Source organism: Carcharhinus amblyrhynchos, chromosome 16, assembly GCF_965287045.1.
Source record: "Carcharhinus amblyrhynchos chromosome 16, sCarAmb.v2.hapA, whole genome shotgun sequence".
NCBI classification, from domain to species: domain Eukaryota; kingdom Metazoa; phylum Chordata; class Chondrichthyes; order Carcharhiniformes; family Carcharhinidae; genus Carcharhinus; species Carcharhinus amblyrhynchos.
The window spans coordinates 45,093,993-45,117,969 of NC_137339.1; the positions used below are offsets into that span (position 1 = coordinate 45,093,993).

Below are 23,977 nucleotides of genomic sequence, written 5' to 3' on the forward strand. Positions count from 1 at the left end.
AGTCCTCAGGCTTCTAAATTGCATTCACTTTATTTGACAGTTTATTTCAAAAATAAAGTTTTAAATAGGATTCGTCAGCAAGTCCAGAATTTATTCATCTGGGAAATGATATTGGAACTTCGAGATCTGCCGGCAAATTCAAGTTAGATAAGCTAATTAAATTTTCAACAATTCTAAGTTAGTGCTTGAACACTATTCCAAAAATAGATAAATGAAACTAAAATATATGTGCAATACATGCGCGCAGGCTATTATTTCTGATTTTTAAATATTCACAAAATATGTATTGAAACCAATGACTGCAGAAGAAGCATCCTGCAACTTACATTTCAGCATTTTTTGGTTTGAATTTTGAATACTTAGTTCTAAATAACTACAAACATTAATGCTATTTTAGAATTTTAATATGGGAATTTGTAGCATTAGAATGTCCAGTGCCGATGGAGGTAAGAAGTATATACTTGCATGAGATTAATGAAGGTGACAATGACCTGTGTCAAATATCAATTTTGCAAGACAATACAAAGATAGGTAGGAAAACCTTTATGTGAGGAGGATACAAAGAATTTACAAAGGGATTCAGATATACAACGTGGGGAAATGTGAGGTTGTTTTGAGCACTAACTGGAGAACAATTGCAGAATGCATTGATACAGAGGAATCTCATGTCCTTGTACATGATCCAAAAAGTCAGCATGAAGGTACAGCAAATAGTTAAGGTGGCTAATGGAATATTGACCTTTATTACAAGAAGGATGGAGCATAAAAGTTTGTCTACATCAATACAGGGCATTGGTCAGACTGCAATTAGAACATCATGTATAGCTTTGGTCACTTTAGTTATGGAAGAACATACTTGCATTGGAGGCAGTTCACAAAGATTCACTTGCTGATTCCTTGACCGAAGAGGCTGTCTTATGAGGAAAGGTAGAGCAGGACATGTCCTTACATGTTGGTGTTTAGAAGAATGAGAAGTGATCTTATTGAAATTATAAAATATTCTGAAGGGGCTTGACAAGGTAGATGCTGAAAGGATCTTTTACCTTGCACAGGAACCTATCACAGTTAAAAACAAAGGTTTTCCCATTCAAGTTGGAGATGGAGGAATTTCTACTCAGTCTTTAGTGCCTGGAATTCTCTTCCACAGAGTGCAGTGGAAACTGAATCATTGAATATATACATGTGTTAGAGAGACTTTTAATTGACAAGCCAAGGCTTATGGGGGACAGGCAGGAAGGTAAAGTTAAGGCTACATCAGATCAACCATGATCTTATTGTCATGGCTGAATGGTCTATTCCTATTTATTATGTTCAAAGGTTATGACAGAAAAAGGGGACTTAGTAGCCTGAGCAAAATCCATTTAAAAACACAAAGAAGCTTAGATAAAATGTTCAAAGTACAAATTATCAAACTAATAAATTCCTATATTTGTAATTTAACTATATTGTATTGCAATATTTTAATAAGATTTTTCAATCATCTCACTTACATAGCTTGAGCAGTTGCTCATTAAATATATCACCTTATTGTGAAAGGGATTGGGTATTAACTTTGTTGAACATATTTAAGTACTGCAGATTTTACATGATAAATTCAGCATGCTAAATAAAAGCCAAAGTATATAAACATAGTCACTTACAGATGTGAAGTCCTTTATAGTTTCATGAGAACAATTCAGATGGGAGAGAAAAAAATTAGTTATTTAACAGACACATTATTTTACCATTCTATTACAGAAATAACATGTGGAACAATAACTCAGCTTTCAGTAGAAAATAAATAACTACTTAATGCAACCAATGGATGTTGAATTTGTGAGATAAATTTTAGTGAACCAGACATTGGCTTAGAATGAGATGTACCCTATCTTCACAAACTCAAGTACTGTGCAAGCACATTGGCTGGAATTTTCCAATATCGCATGTGCCACCACCACTGCCAGCATGAACAGAGAATCTGGCACTCAGCCAAGTCTCCATTCATAGAAGCGGAACCAGAGAATCCCAGCTGTGGGCAAGATCAGAGAATCCTAGCCATCATCTTTCTCTGCACAGAAATGTAATTTATTAATTAGTATTAATACTTCTCAGTCAGCCAATCAAGAAGCGTGATGAAATATCCAGTGATAACTGGTCCTTTTTTTGACAAGGTATGAACCACTTCACTTATTCACAGTGCTCCAAATTCACTGAAGACATCAAGATAGCAGATCAGCTGATAACTAAATCACAGCTTTAAAAAATGATTTTACTTCACCTGTGTTCCTAAAGGCAGCAGCTTATGGGACCTGTAGCCTATAGTATCTTGTTTACTTGTCATTCTGATACAGAGTCAGAAAGTAACTGCCTACTAAACATACAACACTGACAAACTTCTTCCCAGTTTCATTTGACATTTGTAACTTCCAGTAGTACTAATGTCCAGATCTATGCTCTTCCTAGGCCAGTCAGTTGCTCATCTGGGAACGCAAATAACCTTCCACCTGTTGCCACCATCATGTTCACAAACCTACTGAGGACTGCCCAGAATTTCTTAGCCTTTTTTTTTAAACAGACTTCTGATGGTTCAGAGTTTTTTGCAACAGCAAGACGGATGACAGAAGCTTTAAATTTCATCGCCTACTGTGTCAATCTCATCGTGACATCTCACCCTTAAAATTCCTGGTAACTGAATGAGAGCATGCTGCAGCTGGTACAGCAGAAAATGAGATATGGCATGATCAATGTTTGCAATTCTGAGGAGAAAAGGCAAGAACATGGATATTCGTTAGGAGATTCAATCATAATGAAATTTTAATTAGAACTTGTGCAATTCAATTGTTTTTAGTCTATTGTAATACTGAAACTTTGTATACTGGAGTATGCTGCTGGATTCTTTACACTGGAAATTTATTAAAGTTGCTTCTTTTGTTTGCTCTTAAATCAGGTTGCATTACTAAATAAATGCAACCTTATGAGATATACAAACTCAGTGCATCTACTCTGCATCTGGTTGTCTCTACTGGCTCATATTTGCTGCTTGATAAGACTTCCATCAGTTTACTCAACTGGGAGAATTTCAGAGAATACCTGGTCAGGTGTGCTTTTCAGGTGATCAATCAGGTTTCCAGTTCACCTTCAGTATTTTCCCAAAATTTCTTTGGCTGGAGCAATCCTGACACAATATGATCCTGTCACAATACAAAACTTTGCAACTTATGCCAAACAAGTGTCAGAGTTGTGGTAATTAAATCCTGGCCTCTTCTCTGCTGCCACGGAGTGAGGAACATTCTTAGCCAACATTTCATTCTCTGGGAATGTTCCTCAATTTTTTGTTGTATGTCTTGTTAAATCAGTGAGCTCTGTTTGATAATCTTGTACATCAGAAATTTCGTCAACTTGCTGAGCTGGATGAATTCAGCTGCTCCTTCACAAGGAAATGGTTGGACATAGTTGAACAGGAATCTATCATAATCTATATAATAATATCTCCAATTATCCCCAGAAAACATCCTTTTATTATTCCTGGAAAATAGGTTTGCCAGGAGAGTATCAGAGTTGTTGACAAGTGTGTCGTGCATGGTCAAGTGCAACCTGTCCTCCAATGTTCTTCAATATGACTGGCCTCTTATTTTGATTGAGGGACTGTCGCTGGACACCCAGAGATCCCATCAACTTGGCCCTAGGTTCAAACTGACATTGCAAAAGAGAAAGCCCACACTCCAATAGATTGTTAGAGCTTCTTGGGTGTATTTCTTCAAGGTCAGTGGCAGTTGCCATTCCTTCAGCACTGACATCAAATTTCAGAGAAAGAAGTCTCACAACGCCAGCTTGAAGTCCAACAGCTTTATTTGGTAGCACAAGCCACTAGCTTACAGAGCGCTGCCCCTTCATCAGGTGAGTGGGAGTTCTGTTCAGAAACAGGGCATATAAAGACACAAACTCAATTTACAAAATAATGGTTGGAATGCAAGTCTTTACAGGTAATCAAGTCTTAAAAGGTACAGACAATGTGAATGGAGAGAGGGCTAAGCACAGGTTAAACAGATGTGTATTGTCTCCAGCCAGAACAGTTAGTGAGATTTTGCAAGCCCAGGCAAGTCGTGGGTGTTACAGACAGTGTGATATGAACCCAAGATCCCAGTTGAGGCCGTCCTCATACGTGTGGAACAGTCTCTGCTCAGCGACTCTGTGTTGTCGTGTTTCGTGAAGGCTGCCTTGGAGAACGCTTACCTGAAGATCAGAGGCCGAATGCCCGTGACCGCTGAAGTGGTCCTCAACAGGAAGAGAACACTCTAGCCTGGTGATTGTTGCACAGTATTCATTCATCCGTTGTTGTAGCGACTGCATGGTCAACCCAATGTACCATGCCTCGGGACATCCTTTCCTGCAACGTATCATGTTGTCAATGTTGGCCCAGTTGCAAGAGTATGTACCATGTATCTGGTGGATGGTGTTTTCAGGTGAGATGATGGCATCTGTGTTGATGATCTGGCACGTCTTGCAGAGCTTGCTGTGGCAGGGTTGTGAGATGTCATGGTCATTGTTCTCCTGAAGGCTGGGTAGTTTGCTGCGGACAATGGTCTGTTTGAGGTTATATGGTTGTTTGAAGGCAAGAAATGGGGTTGTGGGGTTGGCCTTGGCGAGATATTCTTCTTCATCAATGACATGTTAAAAGCTCTGGAGAAGATGTTGTAGCTTCTTCACTCCCGGGAAGTATTGGATGACAAAGGGTACTCTGTCCACCATTTCCCATGCTTGTCTTCTGAGGAGGGCGATGTGGTTTTTCACTGTGATCCATCGAAAAATATTTTCGCTAAATATTTTCAAGAAGCGGGTTGATGGGTTTTTGATAAGAGAGGGGATTAAGGGTTATGGGGAGAGGGCCGGAAAGTGGAACTGAGCCACGACAGATCAGCCATGATCTTATTGAATGGCGGGGCAGGCTCGAAGGGCCAGATGGCCTACTCCTGCTCCTATTTCTTATGTTATGTTCTTATGAAACTGTTGATCGATGAGTCAAGCACCATATCCTGTTCTTATGAGGGCATCTTTCAGCATCTGGAGGCATCTGTTGGCATCCTCCTCATCTGAGCAGATCCTGTGTATATGGTGAGCTTGTCCGTAGGGGAGCAGAGAAGCTACGACATCTTCCCCTGAGCTTTCAATATTGTGAAGACAAACTGAGCCACTTTCAGATCAGCCATGATTTTATTGAATGGCGGGGCAGGCTCGACGGCCTACTCCTGCTCCTATTTCTTGTGTTCTTTTCTTGCCAAGGCCAACCCCACAACCCCATTTCTTGCCTTCAAACAACCTCACAACCTCAAACAGACCATTGTCCGCAGCAAACCATCCAGCATTCAGGAGAACAGTGAACATGACAGCACACAACCCTGCTACAGCAACCTCTGCAAGACATGCTGGATCATCAACATGGATGCCATCATCTCACGTGAGAACAGTGTCCACCAGGTACACAGTTCCAACACATGAAACTTGGCTAGCGTTGTCTACCTGATACGCTGCAGGAAAGGATGTCCTGAGGCATGGTACATTGGGGAGGTCACGCAAACGTTATGACAACAGATGAATGAACATCGCTCGACAATCACCAGGAAAGATATTCTCTTCTTGTTGAGGAATAATTCAACAGTCACAGGCATTTGGCCTCTGATCTTTGGGTAAGCGTTCTCCAAGGTGGCCTTCACGAAAACGCACAGTCGCTGAGCAGAGACTGATAGCCAAGTTCCCCACATGAGAACAGCCTCAACCGGGATCTTGGGTTCATGTCACACTATCTGCGTGGCACACAACTTGCCTGGGCTTGCAAAATCTCACTAACTGTCCTGGCTGGAGACAATAACCATCTCTCCACTTACATTTAAGACTTGATTACCTGTAAAGACACGCATTCCAACCATTATTTTGTAAACAGAGTTTGTGTCTTTATATGCCCAGTTTGTGAACAGAACTCCCATTCACCATATGAAGGGGCAACACTCGAAAGCTAGTGGCTTTTGCTACCAAATAAACCTGTTGGACTTGAGCCTGGTGTTGTGAGACTTCTTACTGTGTTTACCCTAGTCCAACGCTGGCACCTCCACATCATGACTACCAAATTTCAGGCCATATTATTGCATGACTGTTTCATTTATATTTGAGAGGTTTTTTCAAACCCTTCCTTCCCTAGAGATAAATTTGTCTAGAATAAAAGTTTACCTTTTTTGTTGCCAAAGATGGATCCTGCCTGAGAAGATCACACAAAGCAGTTAACTGTCCACTGGCAGCACACTTCAGCCACTCCTTTTCTAGAGGATCCAACTGCAAGAAACCAAAAATTGAGATCTCATTTAAAAATCTAGTATGTAACAAGCTTACTTGCTGTATAGATTTGCCGTCATTTAGTCTTGAGAATACAGGGACCTCTTCAGGCAACTGATTTATCAAATAACTATTACATCCCCGGATAAAAAACTTGCCAAATTCTAGCAATTTTGTAAAAGTAATACCATTTGTAATACAAGACAGAATCTAGCTACTCTGGAAATTCATTTTGTAGGGCTCAATTAATGCCAAGTCCATTCCTGATGTAATAACCGAAGATTTCCACTGCATTATATATTACAAGTAAATCCCATTTTTATATTGCACCATTTTACTGGAAATGTCAGAGTGAAAATGATGGGGGTGTAAACTGACAGTGGTGCACGCTCTGGCACTGGCCACTCTCTGTAACGCTGTTCTCTGATTCTCCTGCCTACCATAATAATGCATAAAATGTATTATTGTGAGTATGCATTTGTTAACGAAGAAAAAATACAGGCTTACATGTTTTATTTTCTAATGTGATTAATATCTTTGTGTATTTTACCATAATTCTAAGGGTGAACTACACAATGCCAGTTTTAAGGAAAATCTTTTTAGAAAATGAACTCAGGTTAATTTTGGTGGGAACTTCTTGTAGTTGGGATTTACCCAACCAGATATGCAAGTGACATGTTGTGTCCAGGGAAATCCATCTCCTGGTCTCCACCTTACAGCAAGTCCAAACGTAACATCTATTCATACTTATTACCAGTAACATATAGTTTAAAATATGCAAACAGAGAACAGGGATGCAGAGTCAACCTGCTGTTAAATCCACCCCAAAATTTAAAATGCCCTTTGCCAGCTGCAAGTCATATCAGCATCTGCATAATTTCATACATTTTCCAAAAACAGTGGTTTTGTAGCACAAAGTGACTCCAAATTTAGTTACAACCCTGCAGAAGAGGTGCTTTTGAGACTGAAGGGAGTTACTGAACTCAAACTGAAAAGGTGCTATACCAAGAGTGCTTGATGCTAACACTATGGGGAATGGAAAGTATTATTGGAAGCACTGCCCTTTCTGAGACCAAAAAAACTCAACAAAATCTTGATTGGATAGACAATAGAACAAATCCTTTGAATTTGACATACTGAATCCAGGTTAGCATCAGTGAATCACCAGATGTTGAACTCTGGCTCTCAACCACACTGTCATGAAGTGGGTATGCCGGCGTTGGACTGGCGTAAACACAGTAAAAAGTCTGACAACACCAGGTTTTAGTCCAACCTATTTATTTGATAATATTAACTCTCCATTCACCTGACGAAGAGGCAGTCCCCTCGAAAGCTTGTGAGAATATTATCAAATAAATAGGTTGGACTAAAACCTGGTGTTGTCAGACTTTTTACTGTCTCAACCACACCAACAAGCAGGTGGAAGGCACTTTTCCATAACTGAATTCTGCTAAAAACTGAAAAGTGGGGAATGGTCAATTATTGTCAGTAGGGAACATTAGGATTGTGGCGAGGGACAACTGGAATCAAATGTCAATACCAGCAGTAAGAAACCCATTTTACCTGCTGATAGCGATCATCACCAAGCAAACTCTCACATGATTCACAAATCAAGAGCTAAACTTAATAAAATTATAGAGGCCCATTGGTTTTATATGGCAATAAAATAAATTTGATCATGGTTTCATCTCCAAATGTGCACATAATATACATAACGAATATCGAAACAAAGCTTTCTTTAAAGCACACAAAGTTTAGAAGGTTAGGGCTGTTTCCTTTCATGAAGCAACAACATTTCCAGAAAATACAGTCATAGAGGTTTACAACATGGAAACAGATCCTTTGGCCCAACTTGTCCATGCCACTTTTTTTTAAAACCCCGAAGCTAATCCCAATTGCCCACATTTGGCCCATATCCCTCTATACCCATCATACCCATCTAAATGCTTTTTAAAAGATAAAATTGTACCTGCCTCTACTACTACCTCTGGCAGCTTGTTCCAGACACTCACCACCCTCTGTGTGAAACAATGGCCTCTCTGGATTCCCTTTTCAACTTAAACCTATGCCCTTTAGTTTTAGACTCCCCTATCTTTGGGGAAAGATATTGACTATCTACTTCATCTATGCCCCTCATTATTTTATAGACCTCTATAAGGTCACTCCTCAGCCTCCCACGCTCCAGAGAAAAAAGTCCCAGTCTATTCAGCATCTCCTTATAACTCAATCCATCAAGTCCTGGTAACATCCTAGTAAAACTTTTTTGCACTCTTTCTAGTTTAATAATATCCTTTCTATAATAGGGTGACCAGAATTGCACACAGTATTCCAAGCGTGGCATTATCAATGTCTTGTACAACTTCAACAAAACATCCCAACTCCAGTATTCAATGTTCTGACTGATGAAACCGAGCATGCCGAATGCCTTCTTCACCACTCTGTCTACCTGTGACTCATGATGTGGATGTGCCGGCGTTGGACTGGGGTAAACACAGTAAAAAGTCTGACAACACCAGGTTTTAGTCCAACCGATTTATTTGATAGTAAACGCAGAAGCTTTCGGGTTAGTCCCTTCATCAGGTGAATGGAAAGTTCTGGCCTCAGACAGAGCATATAAAGCACAGACAGGTTAGAGATTACTGATTAGAATGTGAATCTTTACACCTAACCTGCTGTTCAAGTCTTGAAGTGGCTGACAATGTGAGTGGAAGGAGCACTGATCACAGGTTAAAGAGATGTGTATTGTCTCCAGACAGTACAGTGAGTGAGGTTTTGCAAACCCAGGCAAGTGTTGGGGGTTACAGATAGTGCGACATGAACCCAAGATCCTTGTTGAGACCGTCCTCATGTGTGTGGAACTTGGCTATCACCACCAGGCAAGACTGTTCCCTTCCTGTTGGCGAACACTTCAGTGGTCACGGGCATTCAGCCTCTGACCTTCGGGTAAGCATTCTCCAAGGTGGCCTTCACGACACACGACAGCGCAGAGTCGCTAAGCAGAGACTGATAGCCAAGTTCCACACACGAGGACAGTCTCAACAAGGATCCTGGGTTCATGTCGCACTATCTGTAACCCCCAACACTTGCCTGGGTTTGCAAAACTTCACTCACTGTACTGTCTGGAGACAATACACATCTCTTTAACCTGTGATCAGTGCTCCTTCCACTCACATTGTCAGCCACTTCAAGACTTGAACAGCAGGTTAGGTGTAAAGATTCACATTCTAATCAGTAATCTCTAACCTGTCTGTGCTTTATATGCTCTGTCTGAGGCCAGAACTCTCCATTCACCTGATGAAGGGACTAACCCGAAAGCTTGTGCGTTTACTATCAAATAAATCGGTTGGACTAAAACCTGGTGTTGTCAGACCTTTTACCTGTGATTCCACAGGTGGACACAGCTATGAACATATACGTCTAGATCTCTTTGTTCTGTAACTCTCTCCAATGCCCTACCATTAACTGAGTAAATCCTGCCCTGGTTCAATCTATCAAAACACGTTACTTTGCATTTGTCTAAATTAAACTCCATCTGCCATTCGTCAGCCCACTGGGCCAACTGACCAAGATTCTGTTGCAATTGCAGATAACTTTCTTCACTGTCAACTACGTCACCAATCTTGGTGTCATCTGCAAACTTACTAACCATGCCTCCTATATTCTCATCAATATCATTAATATAAATGACAAATAACAGTGGACCCAGCACTGATCCCTGAGGCACACCGCTGGTCACAGGCTTCCAGTTTGAAAAACAACTCTCCACAACCACCCTCTGGCTTATGTCAAGAAGTGGGTATGCCGGCGTTGGACTGGCGTAAACACAGTAAAAAGTCTGACTCAGTCACGATCCTCCTCATCTGAGCAAATCCTGTGTATACGGAGTCTATTATCAAATAAATCGGTTGGACTAAAACCTGGTGTTGTCAGACTTTTTATTATGTCAAGAAGCCAATTTTGTACTCAATTAGGTACCTCACCCTGTATCCCGTGAAATTTAACTTAATGCAATAACTTAGCATGCAGTACCTTGTCAAAGGCCTTGCTAAAGTCTACATAGACAATATCAACTGCACTGCCCTCAACTACCTTCTTGGTTACCCCTTCAAAAAACTCAATCAAATTTGTGAGACATGATTTTCCACTCACAAAGCCATGCTGACTGTCCCTAATCAGTCCTTGCATCTCTAAATGCCTGTAGATCCTGTCTCTCAATACCTTCCAACAATTTACCCACCACAAATGTGAGGCTCACTGGCTCGTAGATCCCAGGCTTTTTGTGCTGCCCTTTTTAAACAAAGGCACAATAGTTGCCACTCTCCAATCTTCAGGCATCTCACCCTTGACTATTGACGATTCAAATATCTCGGCTAGGGGACCCGCAATTTCCTCCCTAACCTCCCACAATGTCCTGGGATATATGTCATCAGGTCCCTGGGATTTATCTACCTATAGTATGAGTAAAAGTCATAAGAACATAAGAAATAGGAGCAGGAGTAGGCCAACTAGCCCTTCGAGCCTGCCCCGCCATTCAATAAGATCATGGCTGATCTGTCGTGGCTCAGTTCCACATTCCCGTCCTCTCCCCATAACCCTTAATCCCCTCTCTTATCAAAAACCCATCAACCCGCGTCTTAAAAATATTTAGCGAGGTAGCCTCCACCACTTCAACGGCAGAGAATTCCAGAGATTCACCACCCTTTGAGTGAAGAAGTTCCTCCTCAACTCCGTTCTAAACCGCCCCCCCTTTATCTTGAGGCTGTGCCCCCTAGTCCTACTATCCTTTCTGAGCGGGAAGAGTCTCTCCACCTCTATCCTATCCATCCCATTCATCATCTTATACGTCTCAATGAGATCTCCCCTCATTCTTCTAAACTCCAACGAGTACAAGCCTAATTTATTCAGCCTCTCCTCATAGCTCAACCCCCTCAACTCCGGCATCATCCTAGTAAACCTCCTCTGCACTCCCTCCAAGGCCAAAATATCCTTGCGTAAGTACGGCGCCCAAAACTGCACACAGTACTCCAGCTGCGGCCTCACCAATGCCCTATACAGCCGCAGCAAGACCTCCCTACTTTTATATTCAATCCCCCTCGCTATGAAGGCCAGCATCCCATTCGCCTTCCTGACCACCTGCTGCACCTGCAAGCTGGGTTTTTGCGACTCATGCACAAGGACCCCGAGGTCCCTCTGCACCGTCACCTGCTGCAGTTTTTCTCCACGCAAGTAATAATCCTTCCTACCATTATTCCTACCAAAGTGGACCACCTCGCACTTGCCAACATTAAATTCCATTTGCCATTTCCTGGCCCATTCGCCCAGCCTATCTAGATCCTTCTGTAGACTCTCCACACCCTCCGCACAATTTGCCTTTCCACCAATCTTGGTGTCATCAGCAAATTTCGACACCCTACACTCGGTTCCCTCCTCCAGATCATCTATATAAATGGTAAATAGCTGAGGCCCCTCAGCACCGACCCCTCAGCTATTTACCATTTATAGCTGATATATACATCAAATAGAATAAGAACACAAAATTACGAACTGTATGGTTTAGTTATGGAAAATCATTACCATTAAGGCAAACATCTTATTGAGGTTTGCAGATCAAGAGCCTGAGCATTAATCTAACTACAACAAGCAAGGTGAAGTCATTTCTGTCTGCATCAGCTTAAAGCACCCAAGATAAAATTAGACTGGATAGATGCAATTCAGTTTATAATTGACAAACTCATCTGCAGGAAATGTGACCAGCTGCAGAAACTTGAGTTGATTTGCAGAATCTGGGACGTGGCTGGATTCACTGTGATGTATCCAGAAAGCCGAGGATCGCATGGACAGCATGCTTAGAGAGATGGTCTCATCACAGCCAAGTAAACAGGCAGAGAAGGAAAACAAATGACTAGCAGAGTATCTAAGAGAAACAGGCAAGCAATGCAGGAATCTCCCGAGGCCATCTCACTGCCTAACTCTTCTCCATTTTGGATACTGGTGCACGAGATGATCCCTCGGAGGACTGCAGTGAAAGCTAAGTTTGTGATGCAACGGGTGGCTCAGCTGCACAGGAGGAGAGGAGGAAGAGTGGAAGTGCTATAATGGTAGGGGGTTTCATATTTAGGGGAGGAGGCAAGTATTTCTGTGGTCAGGGTGGTATGTTGTTTCTCTGGTGCCAGGGTCAAGGATGTCACAGAGCTTTTGCAGGACTTTCTTTTGGGAGAGGTTAAACAGCCAGAGGTCATGGCCCTCATTGGGACCAATGACATAGGTAGGTAAAGAGACGCGGCCCTTTTAGGGAACTCAGAGAGGAATTAAAAATAGGGCCTCAGGAGCAGTAATCTCAGGATTATTCTCACCAGGACGCATTAGTGAGCATAAAAATGGGGATATTGAACAATTCAATATGCGGCTGCAGAAATTAAGTAGGAGGGTTTTAGATTTCTAAGGCACTGCAACCTGTGCTGGAGCAGAGAGACCTGCACGAGGACCAGTTACACCTTAACATGATTGGGACTAATGTCCCCCTGGGGAGATCTGTCAATGCTACTGGGGGAGGCTTAAACTAGATCTGCGGAGAGATGGGTACTGAAGGGAAATTCAGGAAAAAAAACTGAGAGAAGTAGAGAAGCATTAACTGATAAGGAGGATATATCAGAGAATACTGTCAAGGTAAATAGAGTACTTGGAATATTTAATAGAATTAGAGTCGGCAATACTAAGTTATTACATGGAGTCAGAGTAAGAGAGAAAGAAAAAAGGTAAATGAGGATTCATGCACATTAACGTGAATGCATGGAGCATGGATTAAAAGTTGGTAAACTGCAGGCTCAGGTTAACGAATGGAATTATGATATCATTGCTATAACAGAGAACTAGTTTAAGGAGGGCAGGACTAGGCATTAAATATTCCTGGGTAAAAGATGTTTAGGAGAGATAAGAAAGGAACTTTTGGGGATGGTGGTGGAATGGTGGCATTGATGTCACTGAAGAGAGGGTGTTGCAGAGGGGTCAAGGATGGAATCTCTCTGGCTAGAGGTACAGAATAAAAAAGGTGCAATAACATTGACCAGTGCAGTATATTGACCACCAGTGGAAGCGACAGAGAGAAACAACTTTGCAAAGAAATTACAAAGAGATGCAAGAATTGTACAGTAATTATAATGGGAAACTTCAATTATCCAAATACAGACTCAGATAGGAATAGTGCAAAGGGCCAAGAATGCGAGAGCTCCTAGAATGTGTTCAAGATAATTTTCTGCATCAATATGCTTCCAGTTTGACAAAAGGGCAGGCATTGTTAGACGTGGTCCTGGGGAATGAGTTGACCCAAACGATTACATATCAGAGGAAGAGCATTCAGGATACAGTGATTTTATCATAAGGGTGAAGTTGGCCAGGGAAAACGACAAGGAACAATCCAGAGCAAGGGTAATTAACTTAGGGGGAGGGGGAGGGGGAGGGGGAGGGGGAGAAGAGATACCAACTTAGATGCCGTTTGAGAATGCATCCGAGTCAATAGTGTTGGAATTAAATGTTGGCAAAAAACACAGTGGCTAAACAATGGACCGCTTTCAAAGAAAAAAGTATGACAGGCAATGTCAAGGCAAATTCCCTTGAAGGAGAAGATAGAACAAATGAATCCAGCACCCTGAATGATGACACACACAGGTGAAGGTGAAAAGGATGAGGTGTACATACAACAGATACCAGACAGAAATAGAGAGAGAAACAACTGAATATGGAAGAGGTCTCACAATAGCAGGTTAAAGTCCAACAGGTTTATTTGGAATCACGAGCTTTTGGAGTGCTGCTCCTTCATTAGGTGACTCGGCACCCAACACTGGCACTTCGACCTCATGAATATAGAAGGACCAGTTGGAAGTGGTAAAACTAGTAAGAAAAACAAGGAGAGAACATGAAAAGAAACCAGTAGTTAACATAAAAGGGGATCCCAAGGTCTAGCATATTAATAATAAAAGATGGTAAAAGAAACAGTGGAGATTTAAAAAGGGACTTGCACATGGAGGCATTAAACGAGTACCTGGCATTTGTCTTTAAAAAGGATGACGTTGCTGCTCAGGCTAAGTAGTAGTAGTAACTGGTACACAAGGAAAATTTATATTTGAGAAGGAGGTGGTGTTAGAAAGGCTACCATTACTTAAAACTGATAGGATACCAAGGTCACACGCGATGTATCCAAGGTCACATGCGATGCATCCAAGGATACCAAGGGAAATGAGTCAAAATTGCAGATAATCTTCCAGTCTTCCTTCAATACAGGATGGTGTTAGACGACTAGAGAATTGTGAATGTTACACCCTTGTTCAAGGGGTGCAAGGATAAAGCCAGCAACTACAATGCAATCAGTTTGATTTCAGTGGTAAGGAAACTTCTGGAAACCACAGACTGGGGCAAAAATCAATAGTCATTTAGACAAATGCAGGGTAATTCAGGAAAACCAGCATGAATTCATTAACAGTAAATCATGTTTAACTAACTTGCTGGACTTTTTTGAAGAAGTAAATAGGGCAACACTGCTGATGTGGTGCATATGGATTTTCAAAAGGCATTTGACATACAGCCATTCAACAAATTTGAGAGTAAAGTTCTAGAACATGGAACATAAGAAAAGTAAGCACTTGGATAAGAAATTGGCTGAGTGACAGGAAATAGAGAGCAGTGATAAATAGTTGTTTTTCAGATTGGAGGAAGGTTTGTAATGGGGTTCCCTAGGGGTCAGCATATGTATATTCCTGATGTATATCAATGGCCTAGACTATGGTGTGCAGAGCATGATTTCAAAATTTGCAGATGATGCAAAGATTGGAAACACTGTCAACTGTAACGTGAATATTTTTGAGCTTCAAAAGAATTTGGACATCTGGTTATTGGGCAGACAAGTGGCAACTGAAGTTCAATACAGAGAAGTGTGAGGTGATTCATTTTGGCAGGAAGACTATGGAAAGACAAAGTAAAGGGAGAAATTCTAATGGAGGGCAGGAACAGAGGCACTTCAGCGTATGTGTAATAAGTCACTGAAGTTGGGGCATGCTGACAGAGTTGTGCATTGACTCTGTCTACATTTCCCACTGCCTCAGAAAAGCAACCAGCATAATCAAGGACCCCATGCACCTCAGACTCTTCTGTTGAGAAAAGGATACAAAAGTCTGAGAGCAAGAATAGCTTCTTCCCTGCTGCTATCAGACTTTTGAATGAACCAACTTCGTATTAAATTGGTCTTTCTTACACCCTAGTTATGACTGTAACACTACATTCTGCACCCTCTCCTTTCCTTCTCTGTGTATGGTATGCTTAGTCTGTATAGCACGCAAGAAACATTATACTAATACATGTGACAATAATAAATCAGATCAATGGAGCATATATCATTGTGGGCTTTATGAATAGGAGCACTGAGTATGAGAGTAAGGAGGTCATGTTGAACTTGTAAAAGACAGTAGTTAGGCTTCATGCGGAGTGCTGCACCCAGTTCTGGGCAGCCTACTTGAGGAAGGATGTGAAAGCATTGGAGAGAATACAGAGGAGATTCAGAATAATGATCCCAGGGATACAAACTGTAGCTATGAAGAGAGATTAGAGGGGTTGGGACTGTCTTCTTTGTAGAAAAGACGGAGAGAAGACTTGATAGAGGTATTAAGTGTTAGAATGTAACCAATGACAACTTTGCATTGGATGTAATGTGAACAATGGGAACAAGATGTAAGGGTCAGCTGACCAGATTCTCTATCTCATTCCAGTACCCTTGTCTCAGCATTGTTTGAAGTCCAACCCACCATGGTGGTGTCGTCAGCAAACCTGAAAATTGAATTGGAGGGGAATTTGGCCGCACAGTCATAAGCATACAAGGAGTATATTAGGGGGCTGAGTACACAGCCTTGTATTTAAAAATGAATTGGATTCCCATCTGAACAGAAATAATGTGCAAGGTTACAGGAGTGGGATTTGGTACAATGCTCTTTCAGAGATGCAGTGCAGACTCTATAGACCAAATGGCCTCCCTCTACATTGTGAAGATTCTGTGATCCAACAAAAAAATCTAGTAATCTTTGTTTAGAGTAACCAAGTAATAAATAGCATGGAAGACAAAAAAAAGTTGCTATAGGGTGTACCACTGAGTTTGATATTAATGCATGATTTAAGAATGAGTGGTTTATTAAACTTGAATGCTGTCAATGCTGACATTGAAAAAGTGTCTCCTCCCCCCTGATTTTACACATCTCAATCAGTGCAAAACTCAGTAAAAAATATTTACAAAACAATTATCGTGGAACATTTACGTCCAGTATCCTGTTTGCACTCCCAATTTTGTGCCCAAGTGGAGCTAGGATATATTGCAACTGACCTCAAAGTGGGATTGTAAATCCTGCTGAATCTGGCATTCCATCTGATAATAACATGAAAATCTACATCCTGGTAATAGGGTTGGCAGTTACAAAAATGTCAGTTACATAAACCATACATATGGTTTATGTAACTGACAGTTGTTAATCATAGCACTCATGGACCCTTAGTGCTAGTCAACTGACAAAGAGTGGCTGGGACACAGCAGGGCCAACCTTGGGGCAGGTGAACATCAGTTATAGAGAGAGCAAATGGCCAGAGATTAAAATTGGCTGGGTGAGGTGGCAGTAGGAGTGGAAGCAAAGTGAACAAGACAGGTGTAAGTTCAATGGCAGAGGGGAGGTGACTCAAATCCTCATAAGGGTCAACAGGCACTGTTGACGGTTTTCAGGGGATAAATGGGAACTATTGAGAAACAACTGCACTAGCTCTCATATGATGTTAGCAATTTACATGAATTAACTAAAAGCAAAAAACTTATCTGGAAGGAAACAACAGGAGATAGAAGAAAAATCACAGACTCATACAACACAAGAGGCCATTAGGCTCAAATGTCCTTTTGCCAGCAATCCTATTATTTCCACACCTTTGCATTCTGTGCCCTGTATTTTTTTTCATTTTTAAAGCATATATCAAATTCATTTCTTGAAATTATAACAGTGTAGTAGTTTCTGCCATTCTTTCAGGCAATAGATTCCGCATAATAGAATTTGCCTAGGTGACAAAGTTTTGAGGAACAATAGTGCCATGCAGCATCAAAAGATCTGAAGGGCAAATGTAATGGTAAGGGTGCTCAACTTACAGCTTGAAAATAACTTCCCAAGTGTGGTTGGTAGTGCTGGAAGCCAGGAGTGGCAAACATAACTGTTACAGAGCTTGTTACATAACAGGAAGTGCATGCAGATAAGACTTCTTACATTCCGTAAGTAGTTTGTCTCCCACAGGATGCATAGAATGTGTCAAGATCAAGAGTAGTCTTTAGCAGAGGGCAGGGAATAATTACATCAGGGCACACATATGTAATTCACTGTCCTTATTTTTATATCGTATTACAAATTCATGTATTATATTTAGAATACAAACAGTTTAGATGAATTTGTCAATGATAATTTGCATTTATAGAGTATTTTCACCACAGATAAATTCCAAGTGCTTCACTGAAGCATTATCAAAATGGGATGCTAAGCCACAGAAAACAACATTAGATATGGTGACCAACAGTCTGATTAAAGAAGTCGGTTTCTAAGGAGTATTTTGTTACAAATGCAAGATTTAAGAAGATGCTTATATTTTGGCTGTCTCTTAATCTGATGTAAAACTGGATGCCCTGGAAAAGGGGAATGGGTTGAAGTTGTATTGGATTCCGCCCAGCAACAGGCAAGGTGGAAACAGAGGAACCAGGTCAAGACTTACTGGAACTAAGTGCCAAGTTTCACACCTGAACAGAGTGGCAACTGTTTTTGCTTTGGGCAGACTTAAACAGCCAGGCAGTTTGATTAAATACATATATTTTTAAATTTGGCAGGAAACCATTATAAATATATTTCCCCAGCCTCTCTAATAGTTCCCCCACACCTTTGTAACAGTTCATTTAAAACCACATTAAAAGATATAATCTGAAATAAAAAAAACCTACAGAAAAAAAGACAGATACCCTATTTGAAAGCAGATTAATCTGCCTGTTGTAAATGGAATTACTGTCGAGGACTCAGCAATTGGAAAAAGTAGCTGAAGTGCAGTTTTCAGTTTTTAAATAATAATATGAATTTGGTCAATGCATGTTATTGAAGAGTAAGAATTATTTGTAGAAACAAAAGCTTAGCCATTATATTTTAAATGAGATATTCAATAATTATATTATACATTTTATTTACAAAGAAGTACTTGGGATTTAAGACAGAAACAAGCCATTCAGCACAACCATCCATGTCAGCGTTTTTGCTCCACTCAAGTACCCCACCATCTCTTCTCATATAAAGCTATCATCTTAACCACGTATTTGTTATGTGGTTGTCTAGTTTCCCCTTATGATTCACTTCAATCATTCCTTGCAGCGAGTTCAACATTCTCACCATTCTTTGGGTGGAGATGTTTCTTCTGAATACTCACTGAATTTCCTGGTGACTTTCTTATATTGACTGCCTCCGGTTATGCTCTTCTCCACAAAGGGAAATATTCTCTCAGCTCTATCAAAATCTTTGATAATTAAAAGTCATTAAAATAACCTTGCAGCCTCTTTTTTTTTTGAAAAAAGAGACCCAGCCTGTTGCTCCTTTGTGAATTCATATATTCATGCATTTCTGGCATTTAAAAAAAAATCACGGAATGTGGGCATCGCTGGCTAGGCCAGCATTAATTACCCATTTCTAGGTGGTGGTGACCTGCTTCTTGAACTGGTGCAGTCCATATGGCATAGGTATCGTCCTTGCAAGCCTCTGCACTTTCTCCAATGTCTATTTCCTTTATACAATATGGCAATCAGAACTGCACACGTTGCCCCTGGGTATGGCCAAACAAGGTTTGAAGTATATTTGGCATAATTTCTTTCTTCTTCAATTCTACTGTCCCTCTAGAAATAAAACCTAGTACTTGGTTTGCTTTTCTTGTGGCTTTGCTAACCTGCGGTGCAACTTTTCGTGAATGCTGCATTTATATCCCAACATCTCTTAGTTGCCTTACCCCAACTAGATTTGCTTCTTCCAAGAAATAAAGTGACCTTCACACTACCTTACATTTATGCAGATTGATCAGAAGAGACATGATCTCACTGAACACCCATTCCCCCCCCAACCATTGGCTAGTCCCCACCCTCCTTTCCTGATGGCCAGCCGTGATCACCCTCCCTCACCCACTGATCCTTTCTGCAGAGTGACAGCTGGCCCCCCCATCACCCCCACCAGAACCCACTCCTTCTTGGCACAGCCTAATGCCAAGTGGGAAATGGCAAGATGCAGCTTGGGCTATGCCAGTTTGCCCCTTGAGCTGTGCCAGGCCTCCCCCTTCCAACCTTCTGGGCGGGTCCTCAATGGCCTCTCTTCCCTCCAGCAGGGTCGGGCCGCCCAGTTAGTGGACAGCAGGAGTGGGCCACTCCCAGCAGGGGTTTTGGGGGGATGGTGGGTGCAGAGGGGATGCTAGTAGGCCTGGAGACTTCAATCCTGGGCCTGTTAATCAGATGCAAATAAAGATTTCAATACTGAAATCCATGTGGATTTCCCTGCATTCTTACTCCAACATGTCTATTTCCTTTTTATAACATGGGGAAGGCCATGATACCCAGCGGGAGGCTCACAAAACGACCCCACTGATATCTCCCAGACCGCCACTCTCCTTGAGCAGTGAAGTGGGCTGGGAGAATTGACCCCAATATCTTTAAACCTCCGATGCAAGAATGTGCAGAAGGATCTAGATAGGCTGGGCGAATGGGCCAGGAACTGGCAAATGGAATTTAATGTTAGCAAGTGTGAAGTTGTCCACTTTGGTAGGAATAATGGTAGGAAGGACTATTACTTACATGGCGAAAAACTGAAGCATGCAATGGTGCAGAGGGACCTCGGGGTCCTTGTGCATGAGTCGCAAAAACCCAGCCTGCAGGTGCAGCAGGTGGTCAGGAAGGCAAATGGGATGCCGGCCTTCATAGCGAGGGGGATGGAATATAAAAGTAGGGAGGTCTTGCTGCAACTGTACAGAACATAGAACATAACAGCACAAAACAGGCCCTTCGGCCCACGATGTTGCGCCGACCAATTAAAAAAGGAATGACCCTCTAACCTAAACCAATCCCTTTCCATCCATAAACCTATCCACGGATCTCTTAAATGCCCCCAAACTAGGCGCATCTACAACTGCAGCAGGCAGGGCATTCCAATCCCTCACCACCCTCTGGGTAAAGAACCTACCTCTGACATCCGTCCTATATCTACCACCCCTTAATTTAAAGCTATGCCTCCTCGTGCTAGCTTTCTCCATCCGAGGAAAAAGGCTATCACTGTCCACCCTATCCAAACCTCTAATCATCTTATATGTTTCAATAAGATCCCCTCTTAGCTGTCTTCTTTCTAACGAACACAACCCCAAATCCCTCAGTCTCTCCTCATAGGACCTTCCCTCCATACCAGGCAACATCCTGGTAAACCTCCTCTGCACCCTCTCCAATGCCTCCACATCCTTCCTATAATGTGGGGACGAGAACTGCACACAATACTCCAAGTGCGGACGCACCAGAGTTTTGTACAGTTGCAACATGACGTTGCGGCTCCTAAATTCAATCCCCCTACCAATAAACGCCAAGACACCGTATGCCTTCCTAACTACTTTATCTACTTGATTCCCAACTTTCAGGGATCTATGTACACATACACCTAGATCCCTCTGTTCATCAACACTATTCAGAGTCCTACCGTTAGCCCTACACTCTACACATCTGTTATTCCTGCCAAAGTGAATTACCTCTCACTTCTCCGCATTAAACTCCATCTGCCACCTCTCGGCCCAGCTCTGCAACTTGTCCAAGTCTCTCTGTAAACTATGACACCCCTCTTCACTATCTACCACTCCTCCGACTTTGGTGTCATCAGCAAATTTACTGATCCACCCAACTATACCCTCATCCAGATCATTTATAAAAATTACAAACAGCTGTGGCCCCAAAACAGATCCCTGAGGCATACCACTTGTAACTGAACTCCATGACGAATACTTTCCACCAACCACCACCGTCTGTCTCCTACCTGCTAGCCAATTCCTGATCCAATTAACTAAATCACCCCCAATCCCATACATCTGCATTTTCTGCAGAAACCTTCCATGGTGAACCTTATCAAACACCTTACTAAAGTCCATATATACGTCAACTGCCTTACCCCCATCCACCTCTTTGGTCACTTTCTCAAAAAACTCAATAAGATTAGTAAGGCACGACCTACCCTTCACAAAACCGTGCTGACTATCTCCAATCAATACATTACTCTCTAAATAACTATAAATCCTATCCCTAATAATTTTTTCTAAAACTTTGCCCACAACAGAAGTAAGACTCACCGGTCTATAATTCCCGGGGAAGTCTCTGTTCCCCTTCTTAAACAATGGGACAACATTCGCTATCCTCCAATCCTCTGGCCCTATACCTGTGACCAACGACGACCTGAAGATCAGAGCCAGAGGCTCTGCAGTCACCTCTCTTGCCTCCCAGAGAATCCTAGGGTAAATCCCGTCCGGCCCAGTGGACTTATCTATTTTCAAACCCTCAAGAACATCTAGCACATCCTCCTTAGCAACTGCAATACTATCCAGTTTACAACCCTGTAACCCAGTGTTCTCCACAGCTACATTTATGTCTCCCTGCGTGAATACCGAAGAGAAATATTGGTTCAATGTCTCTCCAATCTCTTCCGGTTCCACACATAACTTCCCATTGCTGTCTCTAATTGGCCCTAATCTTGCCCTAACCAATCTTCTGTTCTTAACATATCTATAGAATGCCTTAGGATTCTCCTTAATCCTATCAGCCAAAGCCTTCTCGTGTCCTCTTTTAGCTCTTCTTAACTCACTCTTTAACTCCCTCCTAGCCAATCTAAAGCTTTCCAGTGCACTACCTGAGCCCTCAAGTCTCATCCTGATATAAGCCTCCTTTTTCCTTTTAACCAGCGAAACAACTTTTTTAGTGCACCATGGTTCCCTTGCTCGACCATTTCCTCCTTGCCTGACAGGGACATACCTATCACAGACTTGCAGTAGCTGCTCCTTGAAAAAACTCCACATTTCGGACGTTTCCATCCCCTGTAGTCTCCTAGTCCAACCTATGCTTCCTAATTCTCTCCTAATAGCCTCATAATTACCCTTCCCCCAGCTAAAACTACTGTCCCGAGGTTCCAGTCTATCCCTTTCCATCACTAAGGTGAACGTAACCGAATTGTGGTCACTATCACCAAAATGCACACCAACTTCCAAGTCTAACACCTGGTCTGGCTCATTTCCCAGCACCAAGTCCAATATAGCCTTACCTCTAGTTGGTCTACCTACATACTGAGTCAAAAAACCTTCCTACACGCTTTGTGCAAAAACTGACCCCCCTAATGAGTTACAGCTATAGCTATTCCAATCAATATTAGTAAAGTTAAAGTCCCCCATAACAATTACCCTATTACTTTCACTCCTATCCAGGATTGTCTCCGCAATCCTTTCTTCAACCTCTCTAGAACTTTTAGGAGGTCTATAAAAGACTCCCAACAGGGTGACCTCTCCTCTCCTATTTCTAATCTCAGCCCATACTACCTCAACAGACAAGTCCTCATCAAACTTCTTCTCAGAGGGCACTGGTGAGGCCGCAGCTGGAATACTGTGTGCAGTTTTGGTTGCCGCACTTACGCAAGGATATTTTGGCCTTGGAGGGAGTGCAGAGGAGGTTTACTAGGCTGATACTGGAGTTGAGGGGGTTGAACTATGAGGAGAGGCTGAATAAATTAGGCTTGTACTCGTTAGAGTTTAGAAGAATGAGGGGAGATCTCATTGAGACATGTAAGATGATGAATGGGATGGATAGGATAGAGGTGGAGAGGCTCTTCCCGCTCAGAAAGGACAGTAGGACTAGAGGGCACAGCCTCAAGATAAGGGGGGGGACAGTTTAGAACGGAGTTGAGGAGGAACTTCTTCACTCAAAGGGTGGTGAATCTCTGGAATTCTCTGCCCGTTGAAGTGGTGGAGGCTGCCTCGTTAAATATATTTAAGACGCGGGTAGACAGGTTTTTGATAGGCAAGGGGATTAAGGGTTATGGGGAGAGGGTGGGAAAGTGGAACTGAGCCACGACAGATCAGCCATGATCTTATTGAATGGCGGGGCAGGCTTGAAGGGCTAGATGGCCTACTCCTGCTCCTATTTCTTATGTTCTTATGTGATAATAAATAACCTTCCTTCTTTTTAAATTCACAATAAAGAAATTTGTTGCTGGATTTATTAAATTAGGGCAATTGCTACGGAAACACTCCTCATATAAAGCACACACTGATTACAGGCAGTGCGAAAATGCAAATTCTATCCATGACACCAAGTTCTACTTTCATCCCTCAAAATGTGCTTTTCTCCAATCTATTCACATGGTTTTATATTATAGAATTATATTATGGTCACTACTGCCCACATGTTCCTCTACTTTTCCCTTTCTTATCTGCTCTGGATTATATCCCATTACGTGACCAGTTCTTCTCTGGTTGACCTTTTCACATATTGGCTATAAAGGGAGTCTATACACATTACACGAACTCCATTCCTTTAACACATTTACCTAGTTCCTCTGACCAATTAGTACCTGAAATTACCCGA

The 23,977-nt window shown here is 41.9% G+C and overlaps 1 protein-coding gene across 2 annotated transcripts in view; it reads right to left on the reverse strand.

The window, feature by feature from the left end:
• Nucleotides 1-1,540: 1,540 nt before the first annotated feature.
• LOC145353684 (ankyrin repeat domain-containing protein SOWAHC-like) overlaps nucleotides 1,541-23,977 on the reverse strand; it is an 87,282-nt gene continuing 64,845 nt past the window's right edge. For both annotated transcript variants that reach the window (XM_080204457.1, XM_080204456.1), the window contains 2 exons: nucleotides 6,202-6,303; nucleotides 1,541-1,652 (listed from right to left, as the gene is read on the reverse strand). In XM_080204457.1, coding sequence (XP_080060583.1) covers nucleotides 1,566-1,652; nucleotides 6,202-6,303 — 189 coding nt within the window. In that variant the 3' untranslated portion in view covers nucleotides 1,541-1,565. The remainder of the gene's footprint in view (nucleotides 1,653-6,201; nucleotides 6,304-23,977) is intronic.